This window comes from Phoca vitulina, unplaced genomic scaffold (genome assembly GCF_004348235.1).
Source record: "Phoca vitulina isolate PV1807 unplaced genomic scaffold, GSC_HSeal_1.0 scaffold5, whole genome shotgun sequence".
Lineage (NCBI taxonomy): Eukaryota > Metazoa > Chordata > Mammalia > Carnivora > Phocidae > Phoca > Phoca vitulina.
This window is the reverse complement of record NW_022589708.1, coordinates 72,302,748-72,325,872: the sequence shown is the minus strand read 5'-3', so window position 1 is coordinate 72,325,872 and position 23,125 is coordinate 72,302,748. Positions and strand designations below refer to the sequence as shown.

The 23,125-nt window shown below is 47.8% G+C and overlaps 1 protein-coding gene across 1 annotated transcript in view; it reads right to left on the bottom strand.

Moving 5' to 3' along the window:
- FLT1 (fms related receptor tyrosine kinase 1) overlaps positions 1 to 23,125 on the bottom strand; it is a 170,157-nt gene that overhangs the window by 5,739 nt on the left and 141,293 nt on the right. The window contains exons 19-29 of the mRNA XM_032403280.1: positions 20,810 to 20,923; positions 19,933 to 20,021; positions 16,142 to 16,298; positions 15,615 to 15,712; positions 14,781 to 14,903; positions 13,113 to 13,224; positions 11,488 to 11,587; positions 5,875 to 5,980; positions 5,463 to 5,605; positions 2,910 to 2,994; positions 870 to 964 (exon numbers count right to left, since the gene is read on the bottom strand). Coding sequence (XP_032259171.1) covers positions 870 to 964; positions 2,910 to 2,994; positions 5,463 to 5,605; positions 5,875 to 5,980; positions 11,488 to 11,587; positions 13,113 to 13,224; positions 14,781 to 14,903; positions 15,615 to 15,712; positions 16,142 to 16,298; positions 19,933 to 20,021; positions 20,810 to 20,923 — 1,222 coding nt within the window. The remainder of the gene's footprint in view (positions 1 to 869; positions 965 to 2,909; positions 2,995 to 5,462; positions 5,606 to 5,874; positions 5,981 to 11,487; positions 11,588 to 13,112; positions 13,225 to 14,780; positions 14,904 to 15,614; positions 15,713 to 16,141; positions 16,299 to 19,932; positions 20,022 to 20,809; positions 20,924 to 23,125) is intronic.

Sequence of the window (23,125 nt, the reverse complement as noted above, 5' to 3'; positions counted from 1 at the left end):
CTGACACGGGGCTCGATCCCAGGACCCTGGGACCATGACCTGAGCCAAAGGCAGACGCTTAACTGACTGAGCCCCCCAGGTGCCCCGAATAGTTGTTTTCTATGTGGCTCTTGAAGAAAAAGTCTGCTGACCCCTGATTTAGAGGAAAGAGGAGCATGTTCTGCCTTTGAGTGAGACGGGCAGGCATTTGAATCAGGAAAGGTGGGAATGCCTGATAGATCGGCCCAGCCTTCGCCTGCCCAGCACGGTCCCCAGGCAGAGACCAGCACAGAGAAGCTGAAGTGCTAGCAGGGCCAGTGGAGAAAAACGCTGGGGCCTAGGTTATTCCAACAGCACTTGCCGATGGCCACTGTAGGGAGGGAGGAGTGCCAGGAGCCAACAGGACACAAGCCTTCTCTTGGAAGGGTTGGCTTCTCGGGATGGCACATCTTAGGACGGCAAAACAGGACCGTGCGCCTTCCCGTACAAATGCTGGCAAGCCCAGGGTATGATCACGGGCGAGTTGCCCTCCCTGCCCCCATAAGCGTGTCTCCATCTGACTTTTGCACTGCTCACACTTGGGCATATCAGGCTCCGTCCAGCTGAGGCGCTGTGCTTCATGTGTTTGGACTGCCTGTCCCTGCTAGAATTTTCTGCATGTTTCTACTTCTCAAATCCCAGGCTTCCTTCTCAGCACTTGGTGCTCATCTCTCTGATTTTTATACCCTCCTTCTTGCCCTTCTGAGGACAAAAAGTGCTTTTCTGCAAAGCCTGAACACTGTAGTTCAGGAGGCCAAGTGGCCCTCAACTGTCCCCACTGAGTTTTCCCCAGCATCTTCCTTCACACCCCTCAATCAGTTGATCAGAGAAAAGACCCCCAGCTTCCTTACTCAATCTTCACGGAGGCCTTGGGTTTGCTCTCAGCCCAGGTGAAGCGCTTCAGCAAGGGGGAGGCCAGCAGAGTGCTACTGTCCACCTGGTAATCCTGGTGGGAGGAAGGAAACAGGTTATACTTCTTGCCTGACCCAGACGGGTCCACGAGTCTGGGGCATGATACTGGGATGCACATCCGAAGTCACTCCAAGCTCTGTCCTCACCTGCCTATTAAGACCAAGCATGTTCTCCACATGGGCAAACCTAAATTTTGTCAGTTGCAAAAAATGCCTATTATTCCCTGTGACTTTGAGGTCCTTCTTCCTGAAGGTGAAAAAAATACCTTTTAAACAAAAGGGGAAGCTGCAGGTAACAGGTGAGCATTTTTTTATAGTAAACTTTTATGCAAATGATTGCATACATCTACTAAAACTAATTTTGGCAGATGACTGCTATCTGTGAGTATTTGGGGGCCATACATAAGATGCAAAGATTTCGAGAAATTATAAAGACCTGGTTGAATTTTCTTTCTTGTGGATCCTATGGAATTCTCAGGCCCTCCATGGTCATGGTTTGCAACAATTCCATTTTCTCCTTGGTTCAGCTTTAGCATGGAGTTTCATGCAGGCTCCTCCTTACTCTGTTAATACAGCCTTCCCAGTGTGTGGATTCCACACTTTGTTCCTCTGCCCTTTGAGTCTCTGACGGGGCTGTGTTCATGTCCTTGCTCATCAGTAAGCAAACCTAAGCGAGCAAAGAAGCTGTTGCGGCCCCACTGTATCGGGCTGGGGAGGGTTAAGGTGGACAGAAATCTTCCATGTTTTGCTCAGTATCACTTCCTAGGACTTAAAACCAGCTTACTAAGCAAAACAAAATTTCCAGCTATTTTACTTTGGTATTCTGTGGCTTAGTTGTAATGCTTTTAAGTGTTCCAGTCATCTTTTCCTCTTTAGTGTGTTTGAAAAGCTTTTGGTGCTTTTTAAATGATGACTGTGCTGGGTATCAAGTCACAGTGTTTGTGGTCATCACCTTCACACTGTGGTTGGTTTTCCGGCCCTTTTATGGGATCTGAGCATTACCAGTGCTCCTCAAACTTTACTGTGCACATCAGTCCCCTGGGGACCTTGTGACAGGGCAAAGTCTGACTCAGTGAGTATGGACAGGTCCTGAGATTTGGCATTTCTAGCCCACTTAGTGACCACGGTGCTTACCTGGAGATCACACTCTGTCAGGGGCTAGCTAGCAGAAGGGCACTCTTGCCCAGCCCTCCCCCTCCTCCCCTTACTCTCTCAACCTCATGTCCCAGAGCTTCAAAGAGACAGCTGGGTAAGGCCTTGTGTTTGCTGGGCTGTACTGGATTGCTTCTCCCAGTGTGGCTGGGTAGGACCATGGCTGTTCAGCTTCTATAATCTCAGTGGGAAGGAGCATAAGGCCTGGGTAGACTTCTCTCAGGACCTCAAGGCTATTCTTTTTTTTTTAAAAAAGATTTTATTTATTTATTTGACAGATACATAGCAAAAGAGGGAACACAAGCAGGGGGAGTGGGAGAGGGAGAAGTAGGCTTCCCGTCGAGCAGGGAGCCCAATGCAGGGCTTGATCCCAGGACCCCGGGACCATTCCCTGAGCTGAAGGCAGACGCTTAACAACTGAGCCACCCAGGCACCCCCTCAAGGCTATTCTTAAGGGAGAGCTTTCTGTTATATCATGAAGACCCAGCCACTCACAGCTTTGAGTTCCTCCATTAATCTGGAAGCAGGATTCCATCATTGATAGCCAAGAAGCTTAGAAACACACAATGAAGTTTCCTAAGGGACTAAACTATGACCAGGTGAAGATGTGGACCCTGGAGTGAATTCCAGGTCATTGTCAAACTTCAGAATTACCTATTAGCTCTGTATAGCTAAGTCTTGTTGTCAGTCCCCCGAAATTGTCATTTCAGCCACTAATTACTGACCCCCATGGACTGAGAGCCACCAGACTACTGGAGTTTGTATTTGGATAGAGTCCGGCAAAGGGTCCTGCCAGGGTGCCTTGAGTAAGTGAATTCCATTACTTACATCAAAGATAGAGGTGGTGTTTGGTGAAAGTTCTTCAAAGGTTTTGATTCTCTCCAGACTCATGAAATTGAAAGCATTTACGTATCTGATGAAGAAGCAGAAAGAATAATCAAGACAGGAAAATGAATCCAGCTTTTATTAGTTGGGAGACTGTGGGCACTGTATCCCAGCTGAGGTGAACAAAAGTACCAAAGGAATCCCTGGCTCCTGAGGCTGGAGGTCTCTTGCTGTGTTCCCCCTAAGGATCCTCCCATGGTTGTTCATCCACACTGCATAGTTTTGAGCAAAATCCCAGAGGGACCCTTGAGAGACTCCTCAGTGGTTGGGCTTCTAGTCCCTTGTGGAATTGGAGAAATGTCAGGCCTAGAAGAAACCTGAATCCTCATGTGGTCTAAACACCCTCCCTTACAAAGGAGAGAAATGATGCCCAGAGAAGGGATATGACTTGATAATGTATAGCTGCCTACTTCTCAAAGGATGCGAGGAGACCAAGGAAATGACCTCGCAAGGTCACACAGCTGATTTAATGGCTAGTCCTGTATATTCTGTTCTTGGATTCCAGATTGGGAGAAATGGGTAGTAGTTTTGTGTTTTCCCTTTAACTACCTACTGACCTATTGTTAATGATCCATTAGGAAGGCTGGCAGAGATCTCCACCATATGGTTCCTCCTAAGGCAAGTTCACCTACAGACTGAGTTTCTCAGTCTGAAACCCTATCATCACTTGCAAGGCCCAATTTCTTAGATAAGCTTTTTATTGGCCTAAGGCTCAGCAGCATCCTGTAAAGGCCCCAAAACTGACAATTTCCCTCCCCCATCTCTGATACAATCAGATATTGCTAATGTGTTCAATCCCAGCTAGTTTTCTTTAAAAAAAAAAGGGGGGGGGGAGGGTGATTCAATGGGTGATTTTTTTAATCTTAAAAAATTCGGTGATTTTTTTTCCTTAAAAAAAAAAAAGAAAAGGTGATTCATTCAAATGGGTGAATCCCAGCTAGTTTTCTTAAAAAAGGTGACTCAGTGGTGTGTTGATACATGTATCATGTATCAGAGATACAATCAGATACTGCTAATGTGTCCAATCCCAGCTACTTTTCCTAGCTTAAAAAAAAAAATGGGGGTGATTCATCTGTTTCAGCCTCCTGGGCTGGTTGTGAACTGTGAGCAGTGCCACTGACCTATAGCCCATGACCCAAATCTGGGCTGGCCACTGGACTTCTAGGCCTGTCAGAGAAGGCTGTCAGTCTTTTCAGACTGTCCCAACCCTTAGCCATGCCTCCCCTGGCCAAACTGAGGCCAAAGCTCTAGGGTTGTGCCTTCTGCAGATAAAGATGCTAGAAGGCCCACAGGATAGTCTAAAGATCCTAAAAATCATTCTAATGGCATGGAGGGAGTATCAAAATACCTAGGTTACAAACTCCAATCTGCCACTTTCTAGACACACCATTTTTGGCAAGCTATCTCCCATGGAGCCTAATGTCCCCATTTGTGGAACAGGAATAATAATACCTACTGTATAGTATTGTTTTGAGCATTAAAGGAATTGATGTCCACAAAGAGCCTACACAGGGCCAGACTACACACAGCGCATGTCTGTGTGCCCATTAGTACCGAGTGTGTATGATACACATGGACCATTAGCAGTGATGAACATCCATATGTAACTGTCAGGACTTATGTGGGATGCATGTATAACCACTAGGAATGACGTGTTGATACATGTATAACTGTTAGTGCTGAACATGTGTGATAAACATGTAACCATTAGTACTCAAGAGCAGATTCCCACCCCACTAGCACCCAGTAGAGGCACTCAGTCAATATTTTTTCCCCTTATCCCTTCTCCAACTTCTTCTGCAGTGATGAGACAGAGGTTAGTGTGTCAAGTAAGAAAAAAAAAAGTTTATTTTATCTAAGGCCTTACGAAAAGAAAAGGTATTGGGGGGAAAAAAGATGTAGGAGTATCTTAGAATAAAAGAAAATGCAATGTGTTATTCTTGATTGGATCCTGTGTTTGTCTTTTGTTTTTTCTTTTTTTTCTTTTTTTAAAGATTTTATTTACTTATTCATGAGAGAGAGAGAGGCAGAGGCAGAGGCAGAGGGAGAAGCAGGCTTCCCGCCGAGCAGGGAGCCTGATGCGGGACTCCATCCCAGGACCCTGGGATCATGACCTGAGCCGAAGGCAGACGCTTAACCATCTGAGCCACCCAGGCGCCCTGTCTTTTGTTTTTTCTTAAGGTATAAAAGACATTTGGAGAACTTATGGAAAGGTGAATATTTAATAATATTAAGGAACTATCAATTTCTTTGGTGTGATAATTTTGATGTGGTAACACAGAACGACCTTCTTACAAGATTTAGGGGTAGAATGTTATAATGCCTTAAGCTCTCTTTCAATTGGTTCAGCAAAAAGAAAAAAAAATACACATAGAGTGTATACAATAGAGACAAAATACGGCAAAATGTTAACTATGGTTGAATTTAGGAGGTAGACATTTTTTTTACTGTTTGAAAATTTTATAATACAAGCCTAGGGAAAGAAAGAAATCTTACCTGACATTATCAGAACTTCCTGAGTTAAACTTTGGAGCTGAAGTATCTTCCTTGAAGAAGTCATCAGAGAAGGCAGGAGATGAATATGTAAACCCACTATTTCCTGTCAGTATGGCATTTAGTGGGATATAGTCTTTACCGTCCTAAAATACCAAAGATAGAGCTCTAATTGTACAAATTTCTATTTTAACCCATGTCTGTGAAACATGTCAGCTTCAACTGTGTCATTTCCACAATCTTTGTTGTGTTTTGGGAAGATAATTATGCATATGCACTGTGCACGTGTGCACACACACACACGTTTAACTGCTAATCTCTGCTATTAATAGCTCTTAAAACAAATAAAATACCCCCTTGAGTTATATTCAAAGGCATTTGGGTCTTCCGATATCCTAGATAAATTCAGTTTTACCTGTTGTACATTTGCTTGAAGCAAGTCGCCTAGTTTTTCCACAAGTTCTGCAAATCTTGGCCTTTCTTTTGGGTCTTTGTGCCAGCAGTGCAACATGATCTGATAGCTGTTGGGTGAAAGCACAACAGAACTAGCTGGAGACCAGTGGTAATTGTGTAAATTGCCCCACATGCATCAGCAAAGTGATGGAGCTCTTCTTGAATAAAGCAGGGCTCCTGGAAAAGGAAGCCCCGCTGTTGACTTGCACTTAGGTATGCAGTTTAGAGCTCCTCCCCTCACTGTCAAAAGCAGGGCAATGTCCCTTAAAGGTAAAAGGTCTCATAGACACAAATATCCACGGGTGAATTGTTTGTAGTAGTTATATTCTCAGGCTGTAAAAAAAAAAAATCGACTCAGGCTTCTTAAGAAGCATGTGGTATGTCCAGGGCCTCACGGTTCCATGATTGAGCTCAGCAGGGTAGAGAAAGCATTGTGTACAGGACTCCGGTCCCTTCCAAAAGGTGAGCGTTTGTGTAGCGTGTGGGTTGTTCCTTGGGCTGCGTGCAGGTTTCCTGCATGTGGCTGACCCCCTCTCCCTCTGCCAGCCCCAGCATTTCAAAGCCGCCATTACAAACTGGCCTCCCTCCCCTCTCAAGGCACTAGGTACAGGCTGGGCTTCTGGGTATGAAAACGTTTGTCTTAATCTCATCCTTAAACGTCAACAGGCTTCCTCTACGATTCCTCTCCTCTGACCTTGGAGATGGAAAGGTTTTGGGCTCTTCTCTTGATCCTGTCTGAGGGGATGAGGGGATGCAGGTCTCTGCCTGCCCCCTCCCCCCAAACCCCTCCCCCCCCCCCCCCGCCCAAAGAAGAACACACGCCAGGGGTCTGTACACACACTGGCTTACGGATTTACTCTCCTTGGGCTCTTTGTTCTCAAGAGATGTTTAGTGTAAGCAATCTCTTCTCTCAGAAGATCATCTGGACTAGAGAAGGACTCTGACCAAGTAGGAGCAAAGTCTGAATGGCCTCAGAATTTGGAACTGGATCAGAACCCGGCTGTTAGCGCCATGTGGGCAGGGACCACATCTCCGTGCCCCTCACCTAGCTCAGGGCCTGCCATACAAGTACTCCGTTATTTGATAAGGAAGTCAGGCTGGTCTCTGGGAAGAGCTAGCAAGGCTCCTTCCATCAAGTCCTAAGCCACATTGCAGGCATTACTTGTAGTGCTGGGACCTGGGTGTTCCTAACCCAGGCCTGAGAAAAGCCTGAGAACCCCGCCGCGCCCCTGCCACTTCTTAGACCCGTGCTTTCAGTCTGCCCCAGCTGCTCCCAGTGTCTCTGAAGGATCTCCCTATTTGTTTCAAAGGACAGATGAGGTGACCAACAGAGACAGCAGGAATATAGGAAGGTTATGAAAAGAGAAAAGCATATCGGGGGAAGGGAAAATAAAAAAAGGCAAAAGCACAGGCAAAGCTAATCTGCAAAATGTGCATCCTGACTCTGAGTGGTTGGATGGAGGCAGGGCTCTAAGCTCCCAGGCAGCTGGTGAAAAGAAGGGATAATCAATTATGTGATGCACATAAGGCAAAAGTTAAAAACAGACCAGTTACTTGGAAGAAGCACGGCTATTCCTAGAACTGAAATCCAAAAGGAAGCTGTCCTAGACGCCTCTCAACAGTGTAATTTCCATCTAGGAAATAATGACTTCATGGGACTGTCTTGTACCTTGTCTTTCAACCAAAGCCTGAAGAGCAAAAGTACCACTCAGAAAAAACAATTCTGAGAGGCAAGACACTGGGGTCGGGGGTGTGTCTCCTCTGGTCCCCAGGGGAGGGGTGGCCCCATGTGGTCTTCAGACCCCCTCCGTGGGTACTGGTCTTCAAAAGCAAGCTCCCCGAATAGTTGGATGGTGAAGTTGAGGTTCTACTTTCTGAGTACCCAGTGAGCACATATCCTAAGTCTTTGATTAAGGGACTGGAGCTCATAAAGATCACTTGTCTGAATCACAGATTCTCCTGACTTTGTCCAGACTGATGGATCAAGGCTTTTCTCAGAAGACGATTCTGGTTCCCTCCCGCCTGTGTATCTCCTCTACTGTACCTATTTTACTTAACTCCCAGGGGGTGTGGTGGGCCTCAACGGGTCCCAAGAGCTGTGAAGGCCAATGTCAAGGACCACCCTACCGAGGCTCAATGCGCAGACACACAGGAAACTCGGAGTGAGGAGAGGAGCACAGGCTCTCCAACTTGGGGCCATTGTCCCCGCTGTCTTGGAGACCTAGGACAGGGGCTGCAGGGCCCACGTCCCTGACTGTCCCTGACCACCAGCCTCAGAGCGAGGGCTCCAGGCACTCGCTCCGGGCAGGCAGCCTGGCCCAGCTTGCTAGTGGCCAGAGGTCTGAAGTGGCCTAACACAGTCTGCACAATCCTATGTGGCGCTCACTTGAAGCTTACACGTTTTACTAATTTTTTGAGCTGGGTGCAAAAATGTTTACCAAGGAGACAGGAGGTCACTGGACGAAGCCCGTGGTCCCACACCCCCGATGCGCTGGCTGTGATGTGATGAAGGCTGGCCCGCTTCCATCCTACCACCCTGAGGCCTGCTCATCCAAGGCAGCTCTAGCAATGAGCAGTCTTGGAGGCTGTTGGAAGGACATTCAATGTATCTATGCTGATAATGTATAAAAGGTAGCCTGGCTTGAACCAGGCAAAAAAGGCAGGGTGGTGCTGTTGGGGGCCCCAGCTTCTCTCAGCCAGCACCCTTTCCCTGCTGAGCCAAAAGCCGCTGTGAGCAGGACTCACCCTGGCTTCTCTCTGCCCAAACTAGCAAAAGGGACCACCTACAACTACTTGCTGTTTTATTTTGATTCTTGGTTTCCGATTTCTAGTTTCCATTCCTCTTGCCTAAAATCCAATGCAAAATCATCTCAGCAAACACCAAAGGAAAAGAAAAAAAAAATCAAAACATTCATTGCTTATTTCCTTATTGAAAGACATCTGATTAAACAGGCCCTGGGCGAGGAACCAGCCACTCAGGGTTGAACAGTTTACATCACTAAGTAAACAGGTTGAACACAGTAAAGAGACACCAGCAGCACCCACCCCAACAACCCTCCTTGAAACCAGCTGTGGGAAGGGCTTCCTTCTCAAGCTATCACCCAAGCCCCCAAGTGCATGCCCCTTTAGGCCAAGTTCAGGTCACAGAGGCCAGTTCCGAGAGCTGCACTTTGTCCTCCACCCAGGCCTTCCCGCTGTGGAGCAAACAAGAAGGCAATTCTCCACCAGCTCTCGAATGCTTGAGAATGGCTGAACATTTGGATTCCAGGCTCCTGAACAAACATTTCACAAAGCCGCTGCTTTTCACCATTTCTAGAACTCCCCAGCATTGAGGAACCATCCTTCTGTCTACAGGCTGCATGGGATACAAGGGTTTCCTGGGAGCGGTTAATGTGAAGACTTGAAGCTTTGATAAAGTCCAAGGGGGTTTTCAGTCCAAAGCTGATATGACTTTGTACCTCTAGCGTCCTTTTGGACTAGAATCTAGCGTCCTTTTGGACTAGAATCTAGCGTCCTTTTGGACTAGAATCTAGCTCCTTTTGGACTAGAACAGACCCTGCAGGTATGCGGCCTGGTGTTGTGGACCCTGGGCTCAGACAAACTTATTAGCAGTGTCGCAGATCGCTTAGATGTTCTGTGCCTCGGTTTTCTCACCTGTAAAATGGCGTTAATAATTGTACCTACTTTATAGGGTTGTGATGAGCACTAGGTAAGTTAGTATGGGTTAAAAGGCACTTAAAACAGTACCTGGCACTTAAGCACTAAATAACTGTTTAGTTAATAAATATTAAGCGTTACTTAGTAATGACTGCAATTATTATGGTTAGTAGTTGAGAACTAGTCTTGTGATTATCAGATTTTTTTTAAGATTGATTGATTGATTGATTGATTTACTTGAGAGAGAGACAGAGAGCGAACAGGAGCTGAAGGGCAGAGGGAGAAGCAGACTCCTCGCTGAGCAGGGAGCCTGATGCGGGGCTCGATCCCAGGACCCTGGGATCATGACCTGAGCCGAAGGCAGACGCTTAACCATCTGAGCCACCCAGGTGCCCCGTGATTGTCAGAGTATATGAAAAGTGGAAGAAATATTCAAAGCATGAGTGGACATATTAGGAATGTGGGTGTATTTATAATTTAACAGCCCTGTGATCTAAGGAAATCAGTCCAAAAGACAGGCTTCTAAACGTCTCCTCTGCTACTTAGTTGACGGAGGACACATCACTTCACTTTTGAGAGGATTAGTTTCATTACTCCTCACATTCGAATTATAACATCTGTCTGCCCGCCCCTCGAGCTTTAGCTGAAATTGTTGGGGTGAAACACTTAGAAAACCGTGAAGTGCGAAGTAATCTCCTTTTACACCAGATCTCCCAGCTGTTGCCCCTCTCCACCAAGCAAAAAGAAGCAAGCGATTAAAACTCTCAATGCCTTCCACACTCCACAGCCCAAATGTCATCCTGGGGGCTACTCTAGCTCCGTTCCCAGCTCTCCGAAAGGAGCCCTGCCTCAAGGTCTCCGGACTTCCCTGACCAGTCCCCACACAGGCCCGACAAGAACAGGTGCCCCTAGCTCCTTTCTGCACTCCTGCTCTTCCCCAGTGCTGCCTTCACGGGCCCGAGTCTCCCACCCCCGTCCGGGCTCTGACCTAGCTTCATCTCCAGATGGTGAAGGAAAAAGACAGCAACCTTGCACGTTGGCCAAGCCCATACTTCCTTCATTCCCTCTGACTCCTCCCCAAAGGCCATCCCAGGGCTTCTGACAAGACCCCATTGTGTGGGTAGCACAGGGAGGGCCGCCTGCCAGTTCAGGAAAGGTGGTGCCGCCGTGGGGAGGTCCGAGTCCTCGTCAGCAGCTCCACAGAACTGCAAGTGTCATCACATTCCTGCTTAGGCCTCGAAGTTCAAAACCTCCACAAAGCTTCAGGGAAACAGAGTGTCTGAGGGAGGCCAGCAAGCATTGACACGATGGAGGACGCCTCCCCGTGGAGCCTAGAGTCCTAGGATCCTCAGCAGGGATCCACCTCAAGAAAAAGCTCCACACAGCTGCCAATTCCCAAAATGAGTTTCGAGAAGTCTTAATGCCCATGGAGCCTTCTGGGGAGTAGGATTACTACTTCCTTCGGGAGATGCCCCTTTTCCTCTCCTACACCTCTTCCCCTGAATTCCACATGAACCCCCCTCACGGGTCTGTAGCGTGAATGGAGGACTGGCTGGTCCATAGTGGCTTTTAGCCCTTCATCCCTGCGGCTGCTTAGCTCATTTGGCTCCCACTTTGTGAAGGAGGACAAGGTCTTGCATTCAGTGCCTGGGTGGTCTGTTCAGTGTGCTGGCATTCATACCTAGAAGCTCAATTTCTAACTTCAGTTCCAGCTAATGGCCTTGAAAAGCATGTCCGTGCTCAAGAGGGGAAATAGGGAGGCATGGGTCAGGGATAATGTGTCCCACTTCCAGAAAATAGTCCCAGCACAGCTGGGCCCAAGAGGGGCTGAACATCATCGGCAGGACGTTCCCCTTTTGGAGGTGTGCTGGTGGGAAGACCGAGGTCGGGCGGGGAAGGGAGGAAGTTGGGGACTCACATTTCAGGAGTTGCGTATTCAGGGGCCCTCATCCTCATGCCTTCCTTCAGGCGGCTGCAGAAGTCCTCATCCATTTGCACGCCCGGGTATGGAGACCCACCTGCAGGAGACAGCATGGGGAAGCACAGGGTACATCACGGTTTCGGGGTGTGGAAGACCATGGGGGAGCGAGTCCGTGTTTGCCTCCTCCCTTTAGACTGATGTCTTAGTCCCAAGTCCCCAGTGATGGGAATGGATATCCACAGCCAGTGCCAGCTGCGGAGAGGCTCAGCAGATCCCCTCCAGCAGCGCAGGCTTGCCTGGTCGGTCCTGTGGTGCTGGGTGTCCGATGCCCACAGGCCATTCCCACGTCAGGAGAAGGGGTGTCCTCTGCAGAGAGTTCCCCTCTCCACACAAGGAACTCTAAAGAAAGCCCGTCATTAGAGACTCCTACCTGGGGTGACTGAGATTCTTTTTAAGACGCCAATGGATCTGGAATCAGATACTCGTGGATCATTCACACCTCCGTGAGAATGCTTTACTTCCCTACGTTCTTGTAAATGCCTCACAGAACTGGAGGACTGGCTGCTGTGAGGGACCCGAGGGAAAGTGGGCCTCGAGCTCTGGGATGAGGCTGAACGGGGAGCGCGCCCGAGAGGGGCCCAGACTCTGCCTTCCGCCCGGTTTCCCATCCAGGAGACCCACGTAACCTTTCCTGTGAGGGGGATGCTTGGCTGGAGCCCGGGGCGGCTAAGGCCTCCCGACCTGCCCTGTTGCAGACCTCGGATCGCGTCTCCGCATTTGTTTGTCTGCACTTTCTAGTGCTTGCTGCTGGTAGGAAGCAGCTGGGAGGCGTGCGGCTCTGGCACCGTGTCACCGTGGGGCCACTGCCGACGCCAAGCTGCTTTCAAGGACTGGAAGCAACAGGTGCCTGTCATCGAAAGCAGGGGAATGGTTTTCACACATTACAGGAAACCAGGGATGTTACTGGGTGACTTTTATTTGCTCTGAAAGGCAAATTTTTGGCAAAGTCCAAAAGACTGTTGGCTAGACCCCACGCTTGGGAGGCCTCGGAGCATCAGTGTGTGTCTGCGAGCAGATGTGGGCTCTGTGCACATCTGTGGGCCTGGGGCCTTGAACAGGGCTTCTAGCCACCCATCGTGGATGTTATTGGAAGCAGAATAAATATAACTGGTGTTCCCATTGTTCATCCTATGTAAACCAGCGTCTGGGGCTAACTGGGCTAATATCCGAGCTGGAGCTGGTTTCTAACACCGACGCCCGTGTGGGGCCTTTCTGGAGAAATTCTGAGGGGAGGGTGATGCAGAGAGGGAAGGGGCAGGGCGTTAGGAATTGGGGAGTTTGAGGAATTAGGAGAAGGCACAAAGGAGAGAGAAAGTAGTCAGACTGGCTAATGTGATGCTGGCGTGCCCCCCCCGCCCCGGCCCCGTGCGTGTTGGTACAGAGCATCCTTCCAATACAGGGCACACACGCGTGCACTGTTCCTCATGTGAGCTTCTACAAGGACACAGGCGTCTTTTGGAGGCTGATCTCAAGGGTGGGTCTATCCGGAGGACACTCGACAGAGGATGCAGACTTTTGGTTCTGGGCCATGTATTTGATCCCTTCCTTCCCCCCAGATTTACCTAGGGAGAAGATTTCCCACAGCAGTACTCCATAAGACCACACATCGCTCTTGGTGCTGTAGATTTTGTCGAAGATAGATTCGGGAGCCATCCACTTCAGAGGAAGTCGAGTCTAGAAAAGGGCAGGGGGTCCTTGAGCAGAAGGACTGGAAAACAAAGCATGTTCCACCCAAGTGCCCATGGACTCCCCTCCCATATAACACTTGGCCCACAAATCATTTCCTAGAACAGCTATGGTTTCCTAAAATGGAGGAAACCCTTATAACAGTGTCACACTAAAAGAGAGGGCAGTCACTGTCTGGTGAGCCCCTCCCACGTATCCTGCATGTCCTCCCTCCAGGACTCTGGAAGAAGCCCTTCTCCCCCAAAAGGCGTGAGCTCTACAAGGTCCTGGAAAAGGATGATCTGAATTAGGACACATCCTGAAAAATCGATGATTTTCAGGGTTTTGGTTTTTGGTGTGGAAGGAGGAGGATTTTGAAAGGCCTTGCTATGTAAAAAAGACAGGATTTTAAAAGTCACTGGATCAGGGGAGCAGGTAAAGGCACTGGAAGGAAGGAAGGTAATAGATAGCATTTAGGAGACCATTTGGCTCGTTTTCCAGTGTGCAGAGAAATCTTCCTTCTCTTCAGACAGCAGGAGTCCCAGTGGGTTAGGCCTTGCCCTGCAGATGGATGGGATTTGACAGGAAGTATGGGATCACGGATTGAGAGAGAGAGAGACAAAAGTAGGAGAGGACAGAAGAGACAGAGATGACAGAAAATAGGGACAGACTTCGCAAATCCGCGCTCCCGAGGAAGGTTTGTTGTTCTCCTTTTATAAAAAGAGACTGTGGGGCAGTGGTTCCCAAAGTCTAGTCCTGGGAGCAGCTATATCTGCAGCACCTAGAAACTCGTTAGAAAGGCAGATTCTCAGGCCCCCGCCCCCCAGACTCCCTGCATCAGAATCTCGGTGGGGGGGGGGGTGCAGCTCAGTAAATTAGAGTTTAACAAGCCCTCCAGGTGATGTGTGTGCTTGCTCAAGTGTGAGAACTGCTCCCAGAGTAATCGTCAGAACCCAGACCCAGCTTCAGCCCTCCGGCTGGAGAAGAAAGGACACAGGAGGTCACCCACAAAGGTGCAAAATAACACTGTTCAAAAACAAGCAGGGAAGAGAAGCCAGTGGGAGCCAGCAGGAGCCAGCAGGGAGATGCTAGGCGGGAAGGCAGGCATGGGAGGTAAACCATTTCCTGGTCAGCGAGATAAGGTTGATCCCCTCCCCCCGCTTTCCTGAGATATCCACACCTGCTGAATCAATCACCCGGGTTTATTTGAGGGCAAGAGTCCAGGCTGTTCTTTCCAGCGGTACAGGGAACTCCCGCAGGAGGCAAAGGGAGGCGATGATACGGTCTTCCCAGGCCCCCGCGGACCATCTCTCAGCAGGCTCTCGCAGGGCTGCCCAAGAGGACAGGTACCAAGCCAGCAATGGGGGAAAGAACGGAACAGGAGAGGGGGGTCTTTCTGAGCCCCACACAAGGGCTCTCTGGTATACAGCCCATCCGGGCTGCTCGTCTTCACAGAAAGCACATGATGGTTTTCGGGGAGTGTGTAAATATTGACCAAGGGCTTTGGTCTGAGGTTTAAAGATGACAGGGTATAAATGAGTCAAAGAAACATAACACTGACTTACATCTCCTTTTCTCACATAATCGGGGTTCTTATAAATATCCCGGGCAAGGCCAAAATCACAAATCTTCACCACATTGTTCTCAGATAAAAGAATATTTCTTGCTGCCAGGTCCCGATGAATGCACTAGAATGAAACATTTGCATCATCAATGCATTTCCTTAATCCAACCCACCATTTCCCTGCGCCTTTTCAGTGTCCTTATTCCTCTTAATTGGAGGATCCATTTCACACGCTTCCTTTACATGAAGGAAGCGACTTCCAAAGCCCATGGGGTGACCATAAACACGAAGGCATTTCTTTACAAATATAGGCCCCCCGAGGCCCAAAAGCCAAGAAATGCCCCGAGTCCGCTTTGCCACTTTTGGGCAGGACAGCATCCTGGTAAACCAAGTTGGCACTGATGTGTCCCGTGAGCAACACCCCACTCCCCCCACCTCCGGCCTTTAATCCTGAGCTGCCACGGTCAGATCATGATCTGGTTTCGTGGAGCACTCCACATGGATGAATTAACAGAAGCTCTCTGGAGAAGTTGTGTATTCTGAGATTCTGGCCAGTTTTGAAAATATGCCAGAGGGCAATGTGGAGAATGGTCACCAGGTTTGTCTAGTTTGAAATCTGGTGAGGTTTTCCCCTAGAATCCAGTTCTACTCATTGGTATCCGAGGCTCCTCCATCCTATCGGGACAAATTAAGGCATTTGGTGTGATGTTTACTCTATGTAAGTATAAGCAAATACTAGGAAGGGTGGATTTAGAGCAAAGGTGAGTGTGTGTCCATATAACACCCACGTGTCCAGGCTTGGCAAAGAAAGAAAGCAGTAAAAGACAAGGCTGACCTTTCTGGAAGACAAAAACTCCATGCCTCTGGCCACTTGGAAACTGTAAGAAATCAGATCTTCCATAGTGATGGGCTGCTTGTAGAAATCATCAGAATCTGGAAAGCATTAAAACCGTAACTGTTTGTAATGACTCTTATTATTCCACCAAATCCCAGTTTATTGGAACAATGTTAGCAAAACTTAATAAAACCAACAAGTAGATCAGAGTTCATTTTCAAGAGCATTGGAGTTTCAAAATGAACATCAGAGATTTTTCCAGGCCTCCAGCCCATTCTACCCCGGCATGGGGGTGGGGGGTGATCCATTTGGACAAAAAGCCCTGAGGGGAGACAATTGCACAGTTCCCTGTCAAAATTAGTAACTCTGTAAATAATCTTAATTCAAATCTTATCTCCTCAGGACATTACCCTTCAAGTCTCCCACGGATGTTTATTAGGGTGATAAATAAGAAAAAAATGTCAGAGATGCACAGTATGTTGTAAAAATATCTCAGACTGCGAGGACAGGAAGGAATTAATACCTACCCTCCTCTTCCTCAACATCGCTCAGACTTTTATCTTCCTGAAACCCGGAGCTCGCGAAGCTCTCGCTGCTGGTGACACTATCTAGTCTTGGTTTCTTGTCTTGCTCCAGGTCGGGCTCCATCTTTTCTTTCTTAGGCTCCACGTGTAATGCCGCATCCTTTGAACCGACCGAGAAGGACACAGAGGAAAGAGAGTTTCAGAACAGCGATGAGGGAAACTAATCCCTCATGCAGGCAGGCGCCTGAGTTGGGAGAATGTCATTGCACAAAACGGGTGGTAAATTGGTGGCAAGAGCCCCATGGTGCTCAGGTGCCTGGCTCTTCATGGGGTTCTGGAGTCTGTTCGGCTTTCGGGTGGGTTTCGAGATAGCATGTTAGGTAGGATAAAGAAATGTTAACAGTCGCTGGTATTCACTGAGCGCTTGCTTGGTGTGAGCCAGTGTATTAAGACTCTTAGGTACATTTTCTCATTTAGTCTTTGTAACAATTTTATGAAGTAGTTCTTGCTGATACATGAAGAAATAGGTCCGGCGGAGGCGAGTAATAAAAGTCACAGGCAGTAGTAAATGGCAACGCTTGAACCCAGGTTTGGCCAGCTCCAGTCCATGCCTTTTACCATTTTTTCCATACCACACACCATCTTGTGAAAGATGATCTGAATAATAGAGACAAATCCCTAGTGGACTTGGGGCTTCACTTGGCATAATCCCTGTGAGTAAGGAGAGAAGGCCATACTTATTGATTTCTCTGGTTTCTTTGGGGAAGGAGGGAACGCGAACATTTCTTTGTCTCCCCTCCATTCAAAACAAAGATCCAGTTTGATCCTAACAAGGGCAGAAAAGGCCTTTCATCCTGGACTGGGCATCCAAGCCCTGGTGTGTAATCTGGCTCTTTCATTAACTATGTGATATTGGGCAAATTACCTCCTTTTTTGGGTTTCATTTTCCTCACTGGGAAAGCTCCATCTTATTATGTTTGGCCTCCCAGGAAAGGAGGTGTTGGTTCTGGGTGTTCGTGTGGAACCGGAAAAGATTTTTATCATCTTTGGTAATTCACCTAATAACTGTGACACTACAAATCTGGTGCGCCCAGTGGCTTCGTGACTACGTGCTGGTGGAGCATGGACCTGGGCTCAGTCATGCTAGCTGGCAGTACTGAGGAAGGGGCTGACAGGGACTGGGGCTCAGTGGTATCCCTTGATGCACCTGCACGGCGCGAGGCAGTGCTGGACTAACCAGGCTCCACGTCCTTGCTTGGCTTTTCCTAGACTTGTCACGAATCAGGAGAGATCCTTCCACTAGAGGGCGCAGTGGGGTAAGCAGAGGACAGCGGAGGGAGCCACAGCAGGGACAGCGGGACAGACTCAGGCTGGGGGGTACCAGCCTCCTGCCTGCTGACAAGAGCCCCGCAGGAGCCCTGCAGGGGGGGCAGGCAGGCCACAGCGCAGACCCCCACTGGCACCCCAGGTGACCTACCTGAGAAGAGGTAAACTATAATTCTTTGTTACTGCGTCTCCCAGAGGCAGTTAGAGTTGGTTCTGCTCAGTTGGGGACTGGAATTGGATTTTTCACAAGGCCCCTGCTCAGGCCACAAGGCAGCAGGGAAAAGGCTCTGGCAAGGGTGTGGGGAGGAGAGTGCTCGACAGGTCTGCTCACAGCTCAGCCCGTGACAATCCATGCTCTCTGCTCCCCGGCCACCTTCTTCCTCATCCTCCCAGTGGTCACAGCCCCAGACACATCTGCAGGGGCCATAACTCAAGCTCCCTCATTCTTTCCTTGACTCTCAATCAATGCTCTGTTCAGCTTTGCTTATTGGTAACCACCACTGTTAAATAAAGGTGGATGTATGGAACTTTCGGGACTCTGGCAGAAGGCCGTGCATTTATTACAAATAGTATTGAGAGATCTTGCTGCATTTATTTGGAAAACGAAATATCCCATTTCTATTTAGCCTTTCAGTTTTTCCTTCACTTTCTCTTTATATTCCTTTAGGTTCCAAATATGAAATACAGCCATGTGTTTTCCATGAAAACACTGAGCTCCACCAACAGGGAGGCGAATCATTAAATATAGCCAGAGAAGGAAGCAGAGCTTTCTAAACAAAGGACGCACGAACCCAAACGTTCCATCCTGCCCAGGTCCCTGGGGTATGCTGCCGCCTTAGTTCTTCTTGAAGCAAGTCCAGGATTTCAGGACTGAAGGGACTTTGCACTGCTCCCAACCCGGGCCACCACTTTCCCCTTTTTCTTATGGTTTCTCCCCCCTCCCGACCCCACCCTGCTTTCCTTATCCAGCATAATGCACAGAAAAGCTTTGCAAGGGTTGTCAAGAGAGCGGGGCTCTTTTCTCCCAGACTTCACCTCTGAGTAAGGGAGTGTCCTTAAGCCATTCACTTACTTGACTTTTCTGGGCACATCTATAACGTGAGAGAGTGAACTAGCTGAACACAAGGTCCTTTCGAGATTCCAGATTCTTTTTTTTTTTTTTTTAAGTAATCTCTACCCTCAACATGGGCTTGAACTCAGGACCCTGAGATAAAGAGTCGCATACTCTACTGACTGAGCCAGTCATGTGCCCCTTCAGCTTCAAGGTTCTAACTATTGGAGGGCATGGTTTAAAATTGGAGACAACATGTTCTCGCATATATGTTTCCAGGTCTGGTAGACCACCTGTGTCTTTGGTTGGGTCAAAGTTGAAGGGATGAGAGAATTGACCAGCTGTCCAGTGGTTCTTATTTGTATGTCCCGTGAATACTCTTGTCCATGTAACAGATGGGCGTAATTCTTGGATGTGCGGCACTTTATCCATCATACAGGTTGTATAGATCAGTGGCATTAAGTTGGACTCTCCCAGTCCTTCTCTCTCAGTGGGTCAATAATGACAAGGATAGTTAACATTTCTGGAGTGCTTAGCTCAGTGAAAAATGGGATTCTCTCAACAATGCCATGAGTTCGGTTCTGTTTTTACCTCCATTTAATAAAGGAAGGAACTGAGACCAAGAGATTGAGTAGCTTGCCCAAGGTCCCAGATTTTGAGTGACAGAGACAGGATTTAAACCCAGGATGTCTGATTCTGGAGTCTGTGTGTTTAATCACCACACTGCATAGACTCATCACCAACACTGCTGATTATCAGGTAATAATGTTGAGTCATTGCTCTCCAAGCCGCTCCGGCCCAGAGAAGGACACAACACTGGTAGGATGGGTCACACTGGTGAAGTTTTATTAAACCTTCTCCTCCATTAAATAATCTCTGCCTTCAGGACTTAAGCCTACATGTTCCTTTTGTTACGTGGTTTTATTTTAGTGGGTAAAGCTGGTTCTGTGTGCGCACAGGGCTGACATGGGTGGTGTGGGTCTGGGGAAGGCGAAGTAAAGGGCACAGCAAGGGGAGAAAATAATTTCTCTGGCTTCATGTTCACTGCAAAGTCACTCAGTTGATTGAGTCCTTAATTTCTCTAGTAAATGGAGACAATTATACTTGCTATCATCTTCTTTAAAGAAGTAACTAAGTGACTTGTGTGGGTGTCTGTATATACGGAGAGAGAGAAAGAAAGAAAATGATCAAGATGCTTGGATAGGTAGTTAGGTAGATGACTCGAAATTGTAACCTCTAATTGTCGCTTCATATGCTAGGATTACATATTCTCTGTGCTGCCCATAAAAAGTGTGGTATATTAGCATGGAAGGAAAAAGCAGAGATTGGGTTTTAGGCTTAGTCATTAATGGAAAAATACAGTTTTCTCTGGCTTTATGCTGCTATCGCCTAAACCTCCAACCCCTAAATTCCTTACCTTGTTGAGAAAGAATAAGTCTCGTTTGCTCTTGAGGTAGTTGGACAGATTTCCGTATTTGCAATATTCAACGATCACCATCAGGGGCCCTGTACACAAAACAGGTGCCTTATCACTTGTCACTTCTCAAGGGTGATGGAGAAACAGGCAGCCTATGGCTAGGTCTCTGTGACTCTAGTTGGGGTCTCCCAGCCCTTAGCTGCTTTCTGTACCCACTGCTACTCCCAACATGTAGGGTCTTCCCGACTACCCTTCATCTCTACTAGTTTTGTTGACCTTGGAAAACACCGATGTGCACAGGTCTTTTGCACCTTTCTTTCTGGCTTAAGCAGTGATCATACATCTATACCCAAGTGCTAACCTTGCCACAGGGGAAGATAGAAAGGTCTTCAGGAACATGCTGGAGCCCTGAGTCATGACCACAGCCCTGTCCCAGCCACTTGCCCCAGCGGGTAAAACCTGTCTGAAGGGAAGGGCCCTTCTCATTGTCCCTCACATCCCCTCCTCCTGGGATCCCACCAGTAGTGACTCCTTCCTTTATGTGGAGCTTCAAGGAAAGCTCACCCTTCTATCCATTACCTTAGCTCTGGTCACACTCCTTCAAAGCCATCCTGAGAGAAAAATGCTCTCCACTTGACCTGGAGCCCCTGGAAGGAGGTCTCAAAGGGAATCCTTCTCTTTAGAAACTTTCAGTTAACTGTACAGGAAAGGCATTTCTAGGATGGGAGCGCCTTTCCATAAATGGACAAATGGTTTCCTCTGGACCTACTGAGAGGCCGTTTTTCAGGAGATGAGGAGGAACGGGGAGAAGGAGCTCTATATCCGATTGTGCTCTTGGCATGTGACTCGGGAGAGGGAGCGGGCCCTCCTCATTTACCTCCTTGCTTGGTACACGCTCCCAGCAGGTTGACTACATTCAGATGGTGGCCAATGTGGGTCAAGATCTTGAGCTCAGTCATCAGAGCTTTGTACTCACTGGCTGTGGCCCCCTCTGTGTGAGAAACAAGGAAGAGTCAGGGCGACAGGACAATGGGGCTCTTTCCGCTGGAGGCGGCATTCCTGCCCTCCATGTTTGCCAATGCTCAGCCGGTTGCTTCATTAACTTCCCCACATTCTGCAGAAAGGCCGGGTCTCCAGACTGTTTTCATTACTCCCTCCCTCCAACATCCTTTTGATTACAGTAAGGCCCAGAAGCAGTGGTGGGGTTAGTCACTGGGCATTTCCTCTTGGTGGACCTGGTCTGCTCAGCAATGCGCTGACTCAGAGCTGGGCACCTTGTGAAGGCGCCTTCCAAAGGCTTCCGCTTGGCAGAACCAGGCGCAGCAAGAACCTTCCAGACAGGGGATGTGCCCACACCTCCCCTCGTTTTCTCACTTTCCCCTCTTTGAAGAGTTACAAAGAAGGAGCACCAGGGGTCTGCAAGAGTGGAATGGCCACTTCTGTAAACATCTTTGCAATGTGTTATTTTCTCCCTATAACCTTTTCCTCCCTGGAGTCTGCAGGGTTATCTTGAGTTGTAAGGATCCATAAGCATCTGACTTCAACTTCATTCGCAGAGATAAACAACATCACTCTAAGATTTAGCAGAGTCTAAAGCCTAAATTAAGTTTGTTCTGTTTGTTTTCTCTCTTTCTTTTTTTGGTGGTGGTGGGGAGGGGGGTCTTTCTTATTGGTTAATTTATAAGGCATTTACAAAATTTAAAAAATAAAGTCATATAATCTTGCTGTAAAATATTCCAACAATATGATTTATACAGAGTAAAAAGTGAAAGTCATTCCAACCGCTTACTTCCCTAGACTTTTTTCTACGTATTTATTAACATATATACCTACTTAAAGGTCTTCTTGTTTTATTTACATAAATGGAATCCTTTCTATTTTTTTAAGATTTGCTTTTTTTAATATGTCAGAGACTTTTTCCATTCTTGTTAGTTGATTAATAGCATTCTTGACGTTCGAACTGTCTCTAGTTTGTGTGTGTGTGTGTTTTGCCATTACAAATAATGCTGTAGTAGATAGCCAATGTGTAATCTTTGTACACATATGCAAGTATTTCTGTAGAACAGTCTGCGAAATGGCCAGAGCATGTGCATGGTATTTCATAAGCACAAATCATTTTTAAATTATTTTTTAAGTAATAACCAGATAAACACTAGAAGCTTTCCAACGGGGTTGAGATTGGCTCACAGTAGATGCTCAACAAATATTTGTTAGAAAAATAAACACTGTGAATACTCTTCTCATTTCAGACATGGGCATGAGGCCCAAAAAGGTTAAAGGTTCTGCTCAAGGGCACTTTGAAGGAGCTTCTGACTCACGGCCTATGTCTGGCATTCTGTCTTTTCAGTTTCTCCGAGAAACAGATGGCCAACCAATTCGAGCAAGAAAGCTGAATGAAAACGGTTTTTAGGAATTTTATATAGTGGGTGATTTGGCAATCTTTTAAAAATCAAGGCTCATGGCTTAAAAAGATAAGCATTTATAAAGGTATTGCAAACGCTATTTCTGTATTACAAAGAATACGTTTTTGGGGGCCTTTAAAATTTTTCAAGTCAGCATCATCCCCCTCAAACTCATCAGTCCCTGCATGCTTTTATGCCCCTTCGGCACAGAGGGGAAAAAACCAAGCTCTCTTCCTCGGATTGTTCCATTTACAGGCAGGTGTTATCTTGGATGGACAATAGACAAGCATGGGCAGCAGACCCGCCTCTCCAGGAGATGGTGTGTGGTAGTAAGCAGGGAAATGGGACCAGCTGAGGAAGCAGATGCTTCCAGATGGAGTTTCAACTTCGTTCAAGGTTGGATATTAGGTTGCTTCCATAACTTGGGCTAGGACCATGTTAGGATTTTGGAGCAACGGGCCATTTCCTGGAGGCCAGGTCTCGGCAGCCCCTCTTATGTAGCATTGTGGGGGGGAGGGTTGGGGGGAGGTGTGTGCTGCACTCAAACCCTGACTTTTGCACTGGTGAGCTGTGGGGCCTTGCAGAGGCGATTTAACCTCTCAGAGCCCTGTTTCCTCATCCGCCAACTGGGAAAATAATATCTACCTCAAAAGGCTGGAGAGAGAAAAATAAGAAAAATGGCAATTTCATGTGGTTCAACCTAACACATGAAAGCACTTAGTCTGGTGCTTTCTCATACAGAGGACATGTTGATGCCTCTTCTCTTCAGCATCTGGGGCACGGGGTGCGGG